The 13,210-nt window shown below is 36.0% G+C and overlaps 1 protein-coding gene across 6 annotated transcripts in view; it reads right to left on the bottom strand.

Moving 5' to 3' along the window:
• The window catches only part of LOC121407484 (ankyrin repeat domain-containing protein SOWAHB-like), a 61,740-nt gene extending 53,675 nt beyond the window's left edge, over positions 1 to 8,065 (bottom strand). For all 6 annotated transcript variants that reach the window (XM_041598582.1, XM_041598584.1, XM_041598583.1 and 3 more), the window contains exon 1: positions 7,903 to 8,065. In XM_041598582.1, the coding sequence (XP_041454516.1) occupies positions 7,903 to 8,032 (130 nt within the window). In that variant the 5' untranslated portion in view covers positions 8,033 to 8,065. The remainder of the gene's footprint in view (positions 1 to 7,902) is intronic.
• Positions 8,066 to 13,210: the final 5,145 nt, after the last annotated feature.

Genomic DNA, 13,210 nt, shown 5'->3' with positions numbered 1-13,210 from the left:
GAGTGTAAACTTGAAAGGTATTCTGAACTGATGGCATAGTGCTCAGACAAGGAATGAATGCTTCCCCTTTGTGGTTGGCAGTCTAGGGTTTTAGCATGGTCATTGTCAAGGTGGTTCTGGGAGTAAGGTTTCCCAAACAGAGAGAATAACCATGCTAAAGTAGGACTGCTTGAACTGAGGCAGCAGAGAAGGCATTCTGCTTGGATTTGAACCAAGTATCCAAAGGAAGAGGGTTACCAGCAATTAAGCAATTTTCTGTTTCCAAACGTGAAGGTTTGTGCTCTGCACTACTGGCCCATCACCAAGAGGGAGTATGATTCATTATGGGCCAAAACTTCCAGTGACTGGTGGAACAACTGATGGTACCAGTGGTAATGCATGAGGCTACCTTCTCATATTTGTTTAACTTGTTTTTCAGGGTACCAGTAACTGCCAGGAAAGTCTGGCTGGTGAACTGGATTAACCTGTTGTGAGGTTTGCAGAGCTTGACTATCTGTTGAACGCAGTAAAATAGTTTAATGTGTAGCATTGTATAGCAAGTGAATCTATTTACCGACCAGCCTTTTATTACAGAACTTGCACATTTACAAAATTAATCTCATACATTAGAAGCACTGCAATGCAAGACCCTTTCAAAGAAAGTTTGAATAGAAAGATGATCATAAAAAAGGCCCCAAAACACATTACATAATCTATTTTTTTTTTATTACAAAGTATGGTCAAATTTTGATCAGTGATTTTGTTAATTTTTGCACATTTTTCTGCGGAAAACATATTTTTGATAATACAATACCATTTTAAAGCACTGACAAAACATTTCAAATGCAAAGAGGGGTGTGATTGGATATGGTATTAATAAAAAGAAAACTCATCTTTGCAAAAATTTTACATTTTATTTTGTAGGTATTTTGGAAGTTTTAATAATAAATATGAGAATATATTTTGTTTGAAATGATTGAATTTTTAAAAACTTATTCAAACTAAGTTGACCGAAATATTTATTTCACTCTCACGAAAAGTGCATGTGATTAATTGACTAGACACAAATAATTGTTGTTTCTGGGGATTTATTTTAACAATATCTGACTTTTACTATCATCCCCATTCCCCAGACACCAACGATAATGCAAGTGCTGACAGTCTTTCCCCAATATAGGCCTATGTTTTGTCAATATATTAACCCTATCTTAACTAGGCTATTTCGAACCAACATACACAATATGACCCCCCCCCCCTCAGATCGCAGCCGTTGATAGCGCGATCGCCAAGAAAATTTGCAAGCCTGTACAGCTGGATGTAAACTCCAAGATTGTATAGTACTAAAATTTAAAACAAAATTGATCGCTTATATTTTTGATTAATTAATTATGCAAAGAAGCGTATGAAATTTGCCCTAAATTTTTTTTTTTTTTGCCTTTAACTCAATTCATACAGCGAGTAGAAAGCTAATTTTTGGTGAACATATCAAATTTAATATTTTGAACAAAAATCTGCAAAAGAATTGTCAAAAAGTATTGTATTTCTTTGTTTTTTTAATTTTTTTTATTGTTTTGGGGGATAAACTTTATCGGGGACCTTAGACGATCATAAATAATATAAAATAATTCCATCTAAAACAAAAAAAGTAAAGATAATCATACATTTATGATTTTTGGTTGAAAAACACAATTTGTATTGACTTTGTACATGGAATCACATTTTTGAGCAGTTTGGGACTGACATGCGCTTACAAAATTTTGCGTAATTTCGGAACCGTATGCCTGGGCTTCGTAAATTTGGTCTAAAAAAATGCGCAAGACTTGAAGTAAAAAGTCGGCAAGCGGCGCGGTTAAAAAAACTGCGCGGCGGCGTAGCAACGAAATTTGTAGAGGGGGATCAAATTGACCCCCCCCCCGTTTAATAAGGGTTAAGCATTTTAACAGATCTAACTGAAATAATATTATTTCAAATGATGGCTCATGTTTTTTCTTAGAATATAACTTTTCTTGTGATGTTACTGATTATCGAATAAAATACCGAAAAATAAGTTGTTTTTTTGTTTCTCGGTTTTGTAAAGTTGACCAGTGGAGTTGAAAAACTGGCAATGAGTTTGTTTTGTTTATAATTAGACTTTTATCAAGGTTTTTTATATCCCACCCAATCTATGTGAGCGACAAGTGCAGAATGCGTACACAAAGTCAATAGCGATATGCAGAAAAGCGTAGCAACACAAATTGCATTATACTGCAAGTGGTAAAGACATTCATAAAGATGATGACGTCATTCTATTTACATGTACTACCAAAAGAATCAACAAGGAATGTGATCATTGTTCCTGGGAATTTTTGCAAGCTGTGGTCTAAGTTACTTAAGTTATTATTTTTTTCTCGTCAAAGTGGAGATATTTTTTTGTACAGATTGGATCTTTATTTACTAAAATAAAAAATGACCAGAAAATTTGCTACCTCCAAATCTACTGCTAATGCACTGTCTTGACGTATGCACCTCCAAGACTTCAGTCTTTGTGAGTGCAGCCAACATAGCTCAGCAGAACAAGAAATCCTTCAGTGAATAAAGCTTTGGTCCAATCATTATTGAGACCAAAAGCTTCAGTCTGTACAATTGGTTGTTCAACTAGACTACTCTCGTTTTGAAGGATCTGGGATTAGGTCACAACACTTGAAAAAATGGAAATCATGAACATCAATTATAATAGCAGAGTATGATATTGAGAGTTGCGAAAGCAGCGAAACACGACAAACTGGAAAGCTGCCATAGCCAAGAGGTAAAAGCAATTCCATGACTTTTCTATGACTTTTCACAAATTGTCCAAATTCCCTGACTTTTCCCAGACCAAATTTTTTTCCAGGATTTTCCATGACTGTGAGAACCCTGACAAACTTAACGATGGGATGCCCATGCCATTCAGACAGTGTATTAGCAGTAGATTGGGATTGTTTTGCATTTGTACAGATCTCGACGGATAGTCCTATCATAAATATTCATAATTTGAGCTGCGATTTCCGCGCATGCGCAATTTGCGATGTTTTGGAATCGACAGTGAATTAATACGTGTGAGGAACCCGATACCAACTCTAATTTCTAAATCACTAATTTTGAGACTAATCAGAGGATGGATATGGAGAGTGGAGTGAAATAAGCTAGAATGAAAAGTAGGAAGTTTTTATTCTTTTTAAAATCATGTTCGTTCATGAGTTTTATATTTTCCCCCATAAAATCCCTCCTTTGTCACTCAGAGTATCAGAGCGAGTTCACCACCTTGATGTTCGGGTAGGTGTAGCGTAGTGTAATGATAGTAAAGTGGAGCCTATACTCACACGTATTGCGAGGTTAGTAAATTATTACTATACCAACCTCGCACTACTGACGTGTTTACGCAGTGGATTTTTCAGTTGTCGGTTAACATCGCTTCATCCATCCATATTTTTTTTTGGCCTGACTGGAAACGGATATTTCAATATTCAGATATCCGACACTGAAAACTGGATGGCTGATGGGTATCCGAAATTTTACCCTGAAATATAAGAAATAATATCCATTTTCACTTATTTGAGTTATATTTAAGATTTTCAGTTATATTTGAGTTTTTAACCTATCCGATGGTGGCGAGAGTCAGCGTGCGCTAATTAAAATATTTCTGAAAACCACGAAATTACGAGAAGCTGAATATTTCGGGTTTAATCTGTTTTGCAATCGGATTTGACTAATGTGAGTTAGCATGAGGCTACGGCTACAAATGTAGATCGTATGACTGTGTAAGCTATTAGTAAATGACTATTATTTGAGTTATACAAGTCGGGCCTAGTTACAATCCCATTTAATGGTTGCGAGAGTATGTGTATTTATTTTTTAGTTCCGATCAAATGAAATAAGATGTAATGAATTTGACCGAGGCGAGTGTAAGTGGGAATCTACTATTACTAAAAGTCTAAAACCAGACAAGCCTATATCATTCAGCTCACGCACGGGCTGTCCTGTCTGGACGTGTCTGAAGTGAATCGTCCGATATATTTGGTCACATTACACTCACTACACCTTCAAATGGGATCGTACTTGGAATATTTTCATTTTCATGTCGGGTTTTTCACCATTCCCCAAATTATAGCCAAGCTTCTCATTTCTCAACTTCTGAAACATAATCACACTTCTAACGAAGATTCCAGACAAGATTTAATCACAGTAACAGTAACTAATCACTTACATTCATCACCAGTAAGTTTTACTGCAAAACATGTCGATTCACAACTGACCACATACTCGGCGGGCGCACATCATAAACCTTTCTGGCACGATACCGCCTTTTAAGTATTGTTGTTTACGTGATGATGGATAGAAACAACATGACACACGCAATCAACATTCATTCGACGTTTTCAACTTTTCATAGTTTCAAAAACAATCATCTTCATTGGTAACCAAAGTTGCTGTGAGAAAAAGTAGAATTCATTTTGCATTTGATGAATAAATTACAAGAGACAACATCCAAGAAAATATACAATGAGTTACGCATTTGAAATAATCAAAACATAAGACGGGAAAGAAAAACGATCTTAAGCGACACCATAGTAAAATTGCCATCGTTGTCAGAACGGAACTTTACTCCATCACAAACGGTCATGCTCCAAAACTGATATAAGGTCATGTTTCAAAGCTGATATAAAAACGATGGTTTACGGCGGGAATATATTACCAAAGAAGATTAATTGATATTGGTGATTATATTGGCGACTAAAACTTATAAATTTTGTTGGTGAGTCTTACTAAATTTAATGAGTTTTTGTGACAGGAAAGAGGTGAATTAGTGTCCACAGATACCCGAACCCGAAAAATGAAAACTGTTATCCGTATACGCGGGCGGAAACCGTTAATTAAGCCTGAGTCGAATCGATTTTAAAATCGGTGTTCGATCGATGTCATCGAACACCGGTGCAGATTTTGCAAAATCGATGCATCGAAAAAAAAAATACGTCGGCCGGCCGATTCGTTTGGTTTACACAATCAATCATCAAAATATCAGTAATGCCCAACTTTACTACTACTTGATTTCTATTGCCCCCAAAATGAAACCGATAGAGTAATTACATGTATGATGCTATTCACCATTAATTTGAAGTCTATTTCGATCATAGTTCGAGTCTTACTCGTCTGCTCGTGCCGAGATAATTTATGCACGATGAATTCATGAATGGAAGTCATGGCCATCGATCGTGCATGCGCAGTACTGTTCTTTAATCAAACCAGAAAATGGCCGGAAATTGACGCGATCAACGTAAAATAAATCTTGCTTTCATGAACAATATTAATATCATGACCATAGAACATTATTTAATCGTAATATTTAACAATAATTTGCATATGATGATAATCATTAATATGAATTTAGAGCTTGATGTGAAACGTTTGTATTTCGTTTCAATTTTCAATGGCGGACATCTCATGACGATCGACTTGACTTCGAGCTAGTGCACTTGTCTAAAAAAAATAATCATCACATCAGGATTGATTCTCGAACATTGTCTACATGCAAAAACTCTGTTCAAGTTCGTAATATCACCATATAATAACATTTTACATGACAAAACAGAGAAAATTGCGTTTGATTTTTTTTCCCATCAATTTGAAGCTAGTTTGTGCCCAACTTTGGGCTCTGATTTCATGAATGGGAAAATATGTCATACGTCATCGAACACGCATGCGCATTGTGCTTATTTTCTCGGAGCTTGGAGGAGACGTCCGTCCAGAGATGGAATAACAATAGAAATAATCCGGCCAGTATTAATTCTTCCATATGAACATAACATACTTTGCTGACATCGTCAATATTCTTAGTATGACCATAAAATCTTGTTAAATCGTAATAATTTAGATGAATTTAGGGCTCGATTCGAAACATTCGTATTTATTTTGATCGCATGCTCAATTGCGTCTAAAAAACTGGATTGTCATTATCAGGATTAATTCTCGAACATCGTCATAACTCATATTCCACAATCTTTCCTCACAATCGTTATATCAGCATTGAATAGCAATTCAAATGACCATCCAGAGAAAATTACGTATTTATTCCCATAAATTTATTTGGAGCTCATTTTGAATCCAACTACACAATCTCAGGCAAGTTACAGCGCTCTCCGTTGATTGCACTTGTTTGCTGGAGCTGGCGCTGACGTCAAGCACGCCTGTTGTTTCGGGAGAGTGAGTGTACGGAGCTGCGGACGGGGCTGGTGAATGGACTGCGAATGCTAGTTGACCGAAAATCATTCGGATCGACTCTGCGTGATTCATGTCTTTATTATTGTTTCATTTTTAACTTATATGTTGTCATCTTCAAATATCATTGTTGAAGATATTTTGGGAAGAATTCTGCTTTGGTCCCCGGCCTTTTTTTGTGTGTTTTGTGATCATGGAAAATACAAACGAACTTTGCTGTCATCTGCTTGTGCAACGCTCACCCGGCCAACGCCAGCGCATACCGTCAGTGCGTAGTGCATATGCAAAGCGCATCGCATCGACGCAAAAACAAAAGACTAAATTTTCCCCGCCTTCAATATTCGATGCATCGATGTTCGATCGAATTAGAGCTGTCGAACACCGGTTTTCAAAATAATCGATATGACTCAGGCTTACCGTTAAGATATCCATTTGGTGGCAGCATTAATTTTTTTATTGTTCAAAATAGACATGAAATAAAATACTCAGAATATTTGCTTTGCCAAATTTATTGTGGGCCCGGCAGCCGTTGTGCAGCGCCAGATCAACGAGGCTCTATTCCTTTAATCGTTGAACGTCAAACAGGGTAGCAGCAACTCCCACCATTTAACGTCTTTTGGTCTGACGCGGCGGGGTTTGAACCTATGACTCCCGGTTGCGAGACCGGGAGCCAACTGAGCAAACACACACGGGAATAATGTTAGCCGAAACTCATTCCGCTACTTACCAGGGCTTTTTCAGGTGACGGGCATTCCATTTTAAATTTTTATATTATTCTTTATATAAAAAGCACATAAAAAGAGCAAAAGTGGCTTCGCACGTCTCTTCCAAATAAAAGGAGGGTTGATGGCGCTTTTACAATTCGCAACCTTGATTCAGCTCATCTGTATCTTATAACTAGATTCTAGATTAATCGTATGCGCAATTCCAAAGATTGTTTGATATTATAGACACCAATAAATGCAAGTAATTAAAAAAAAAACTTTTCAGATTATTTTGCAGACAATACTTTTTGGAAAACATTCAAAGCAATGACAAAGTAAACACAAAAATAGAAAATTCTTTGTGCCTTGAACGAAGCAAGCAGTGCTACAGTTCGTTTGTCAACAAACGTTCCACCAAAGTCTTTACAGTAAAAAGATAGGCACTTTGCCGACTTCACGTAACGCTTTGCATCCATTTACGTGTAAAATAGTTTTTGTGCCTAGTCTTTCCCGTACTAGTTGTAGTATCTTTGATATGAAGATAAATCACACACCCTCTTTAGCTCATTAGACAAAAAATTTTGGAAATTGCAAGCTCGCTCTGTATTTTGTCAAAGAGAAGAAAAATAAATGCTTAAACATGTTTAAATGACACTATTTGAGCCTGGGATATTCATCATAATTAAGCCGGGGAATTTACTTCACATCGTTCAATAAGTTTCGTAGGATAAAATGAGGATTGATTCTGTTAATCCTCTTGTGAAATTTGCGGGAGTTTTTTTCAATTTTGCATGCGCCGTGCCTTTAATTTTCCTGTACACGGCGGCAGTAATGCAGCCATGGTGTGCACGTACTGCCCCCATTAACATATATATTATGGGTTCATTTGAGGTAGCCTACATGAAACTCTGCATGTGGGACTGAACTGAAGCCATTTTACAGTAACGAAGTTGAAAACATGATTCATAACAATTACAGTCCAAATTACCTTTGAATTCTGGATCATTTAAGTACTTCGCAAAGTGGCCAACAACTTCCACATTTGTAGCCTTCCCACCATTTGCTACCAAGAACTTTTGAACCCCATCTGCCGAGAATTCCTCTTCCGCGTCCGCCATGTTTGTTATGATTTCATTCTCCGATGTCTGAACAAGTACAAGTTACGTTGCGCTTGCGAGATATAGATCGAGATCGCTGCGCTCACGCTCTTGTAGGTAAGGTAAACCAGCTGATTTGTAGCCCATCATGCCCATAAATTCATATCAATTTATAGCCATTACTTGGGGCATTTCTTTTTTTTCTATGTACAGATATGAGGCTATAATTGTGAGACAAAACTTTCTTAGTATAAACATAGTCATATCTAATTTGCGTGATTTCTGGTAGTTTTAGTGTTGTCTGGTAAAATATAGGCTACAAGGCCGATATTTTAAGATATAGGCCTGCCTATATGTTTTTCAAAAAGTTTCATCAGTCATGCAGTTGTTTGCTTCAAGATATTTCAAAAATAGTAAAAATAATAAATCAGTTCTGAATTTTAGAGGGAAGTCCACCCTGACTTCAAAATTGTTTTGATAAGGGAGCATAAAAGTAAATTGTAAGAGAAAAAAAAAGATCTTTGGCATAATTGAATGAATGAAAAATACAATATAGAAATTTTTATTTAAAGACCTCACTTGCGAACAGTTATGTGGAAATCATTTCACATAAATAAACAATAACGATTATCAATCGGATAGTCCTGAAAGTATTTTTTGGCAGATACATGTGGATGAGACTCTCTCCTGATAAACAGGCTTACCAGCGCCCCCCCCCCCCCACCACCCCGCCGAAATTCGATTTTTAATTTATTAACATAAACATGAAATGATGATTATCTATCGAATCCAATCAGAAGATAAAATTGAATCAATTATCTCAACTTAGATGGATCTTTAAATATTCATAAAATATTTGATTCACAATACTGTAATGGGTCAAAAATTCAGAAATCTCACAAAATGACATGGCTGCCATGGCCCTGGGAAACGGGGGTGCTGGGGTGCTCGCCCCGTTAAGGAGCACCCCATGAATTCTGGTACGTGTTTAAAAATTGAGTAATGTAAGTACAATTACCCTTTTTTAGTGAAACCTATCTCTTTTTTCTTTTCTTTTTTTTTGCTTGTCAAATTTCTCGGGACCGGAAATAGCCCTCATTTTGCAGTGAAAACCCTTTTTTTTTATTTGGCTCGTCAAACTTACATCAGCACCCCCAGTAAAAAAAAATCGTTCCCATGCAGGGCCCTGAATTGTATTGTGACACTTCACATTTATGCTGCGGGTGTCTATCATCATCATGGCCCTGGGAAACGAGTGTGCTGGAGGTACTACGTATGTTATACACTATTATACCATTGGCAGGACCCCTGGAAATAGTAAATGTAGGAAGTTGAAAACATAATTGTCATTTTAGGGCGGAGACCTTGTTTCTGTTTAATCGTCAATATTTTTCAGAGCGAAATCACCTTCATTTTGGAGCGAAAACCCCTTCCTGTATTTTTGTTTTTGTTTGCTTTTCAATTTTCAAAACCAGCAACCCTTAAAAAAAAATCGTTTCATCGGATGCTGGTGTCAATTCATGAAGAAATAAGATGTGGGGGGGGCATCCACAATATTATAAATGGGAGAAGGTCTTAGGGATTGTGTGTTTGTTTTCTAAGCGGGTTCTTGTTAGCAAGGCCCTTGTCAGGGAAATAAAGTAAAGTGGGAGAGATATAAAAGTAATGAAATTATGTTGGTACAAGCAAATGTTATAATTACAATAATGAAGAAAAAATTGCATTAATTAATATTGCATCTTATGGATCAACCAGGTGCGGGCCCAAGGCGCCCCCCCCCCCCAATCAGGAGATAGAAAAAATAGTACTATTATTAGATATTGGCATCGTTGAAATGAATATGATTATGAGTTCTAGTGACGAGTCATAAGAACGCCCAATAAAAACATAGGTCTCCTCCAATACTACTAGCTGGACAAAATATGGACTATATATCGTGGGGGCTGTTGTAAATGCATTTACAATAATTTTGTTAAGTTGAGATTTTAATTAAGCGAGTGTTTTCATACCGCTTCAATGATCAGTGAGTGCGCCCTCAGCCCTGACGGTGAATTGTAAACAATACCAAAAAGAACTGCCAATGTAGTTTGCTGATCACAGATACTGACATCATGCTCTTTTTTTTCAGTTATCGACAATTTCCTCTTTATTGATCGTTAGCTTCAGGCCTGCATTGATTGGCTATTTAAGTCAATTTTTCGTACTTCTTTGAATCGCATAATATCAACATAATTCCTTTTCACCCATGCTACTCTGCAAGCCCGGCCAACATGGCCAATGTGCAAGATATTACAGCATGTATTTTAATCGAACCCCGGCCCATTTCAAGTGTACATACAGTCATGTATCTGGGATTGCGGAACCAGTGGATTGGGAGTTCAGCCCTGTATATTATTTTAATAAAAGTTTTCAAAAATGTGGAAAGGACGGTATAAATTTTTGCATGATAAACCCCTCCCACATTTAAAAAGAACTTCTCACAACCCCTACATATCCCACATAAGTCAATTTCATTGTCCAAAGTATTGTACTTGTGTTATTATACACCTTCTCTGAGTCACTTTCGGTGTTTCATTGAAAAACTCGGAAGGGGTGTCTATTTGGTGCGAAATGCAAATTTTGTATCTAGATATCCTACCCTCGCTACATCTGCAGGGCTTTTAACATTAGATGTAAAGATTATTACGCTTAAGGGAGTAATTACTCTTTAATTAGCACCAAGCCACTGATTTAGAATGTGTACACATTTCTGGTTGGTTTGTATGTTTTTCGCGTTCGTGCCCGTACAGTCTTTTGGTCCTCATTTATACGATTATTGACAAACCTAGTGTTCTGTTTGATTTCTTGACACACCAACATACAATAGATGGGACTAAGAAAGGATGTCACTCGAAGTCCGATAGCAAAGTGTGAAATAACTTGCCACAATGCAACGGAAATGTCAGAGTGTATTGTTCTCTTTGTTTTCCACAAAACCCAAGTGTCATTATGAGTTTTATTGGCAAGAATTAAAACCTAGATGCAGGTGTTCTTAATGGGGGTCTTTTATTTCTATGGTTTTTCTTGTCGTTCAGGCGCTAATGTACTCGACTGGTTTTCGCGTTAAGTAACCCCCCCCCCCTCCCCGCCCCATCACAACTTTTAAACACTAGGCCCTATTTAATGTTCAAGGTATTGCCTTTTACCAATGTATCATTCCTTTTACATTGTTTGCTGGATTGTTGTCATGGTGGATCAAGAAATGAAGGGAAATTTTATAGGGCTTATTCGTAATGGATCTCTTTCCAAATTCCGTATTTCGTTTTGCTTTGTTTTGCTTTTTTTATTTTATGCTTGCTCTGATTGTTTTTAAAGTTCTCGTTGGACCACTTTTCCGTGTTTTTTTTCTATATATTCATAGACTTGCTCTTTTAAATTTTTTTTTTTCATTTTGATTTATTTGTCAATTATACAAATAGAAATTAAGTAAGTAACAATTCATGAAAGCTGGACAGGATAACTCATAAAAGTTATAGGACATTTTTTCAATGGAGTCCCAATGAACTCGATGAACTTTTATGTTCATCCTTAGTAAAGATGAACTACCAGACGTATTTTATTCTATGTTCACACGAAATATAAATGTACATCACTACAAGATCTGCTGGACCTTTCCATTTACCTAGAACAAGGACATTATTAACAAACAAACTGTTCATATCTTCTGGTATCAAACTTTGGAATTCACTTCCGCAAACTTTACGAAATAAGCCAACTATTCATAGCTTCAATAGAGCACTTAAAAAAAATCTAACCAATAACTTTAACACTCACATCATTCATCATACTTAGGATATCTTATGGATCTTCTGTTCCCCCCCCCCCCCCACCTCCTGCCTTTATTTCGTTTCTTTTCCTGTCTCCTTTCATTCGCTCTACCTGTGCAGATTTGTTTTGTTTTTTTGTTTTTCTTTTACTCGTTTTTGTCCTTTGTTGTTGTTGTCTTATTTTTTATTTTTGTCTGTTCTTGTGATATTTCGTCTGTCTTGTTTTGGTATAACTTTTTGTCATGTCTTGTTCTTGTACCGTTCTGTCACGTCCTGTTTTCGCAACTGTTTTGTCTTGTGTGTCCTTTTCACTTTTCTTCATATCTTGTAATATAATCCAGCCTTGTTTATCTTCTACTTGAAATAATATGTAAAAAATATACATATTTAACAAGGATTTACATATAATTTTTACAAGAAAGATATGATGACTTGTATATTATATATATTTTGAACTTCAACAAGAACGATATGATTTGTATATATATTGTTTTTTGCATTAATATGTCTTATTTATTGAAGGAAACCTTCGATAACAAGCTTTGCTTTTCAGAAGGTTCCTATTTCATTTCAAAATGTTATATTATATTTTGCTTTACTTTGTAACTTTGTTAAAATTTTGGAATGAATAAATTCGTTATCAATCAATCAATCAATCAATCCCCATTTCCATTCTACGGCATGCTTGTTGGTTTAGTTCTATTTACCGTATAAAAATCACAATAAAATACATTGCACAAGATATGATATTAAATATAAATATATAAACATGCACATAAAATATACGGATGGATCACTCTATTCAGAGCCATTGATATAATGGCTCTGTTCTTCCTTAAGTTCAAATATTGCTATTGATGGGGATGCTCGAGGAAAACGATCATAATTTGTTGAAAATAAGAAAAAATAAATATTACTTAAGTCAACCCACACTTTTAAAAATGAAATGTTAAATCAACATTTGAAAGGTTGGAGGAGAGACAACCTTTCCAAATGTTATGGTTATATATCCAAACTATATAAAAACTCGCATATACAGCTAAATCCAACATTTTAAGCGTTGTATCGAACCATGCAACATTGAGAGGTTGATTTAACATTTCCTTTTTAAGAGTGTATACTAATATAGACATTGCACACCTTCTAAAGTACATTATTCTATATACTGTAAAAAAAAATGAAGCATACAGTGCTTGTATAGTGACTGCACTACGAGTGCTGATTTTCTAGTTCAAATTTAAACTAGAAATCAGCACTCGTAGTGCAGTCAATATACAAGCACTGTAAGTGATGAGGATTCATATCTCACTACAAAGATAATGCGAGTGCCGAGAGCGAGCTGAAATTTATTTATTCAATTCAATTCAAATAAACATTTATTTTCCTCCATTTT

The sequence above is a fragment of the Lytechinus variegatus genome, chromosome 2, assembly GCF_018143015.1.
Source record: "Lytechinus variegatus isolate NC3 chromosome 2, Lvar_3.0, whole genome shotgun sequence".
Taxonomy (NCBI): domain Eukaryota; kingdom Metazoa; phylum Echinodermata; class Echinoidea; order Temnopleuroida; family Toxopneustidae; genus Lytechinus; species Lytechinus variegatus.
The sequence above is the reverse complement of the archived record's forward strand: the minus strand, read 5'-3'. Positions and strand labels throughout refer to the sequence as shown.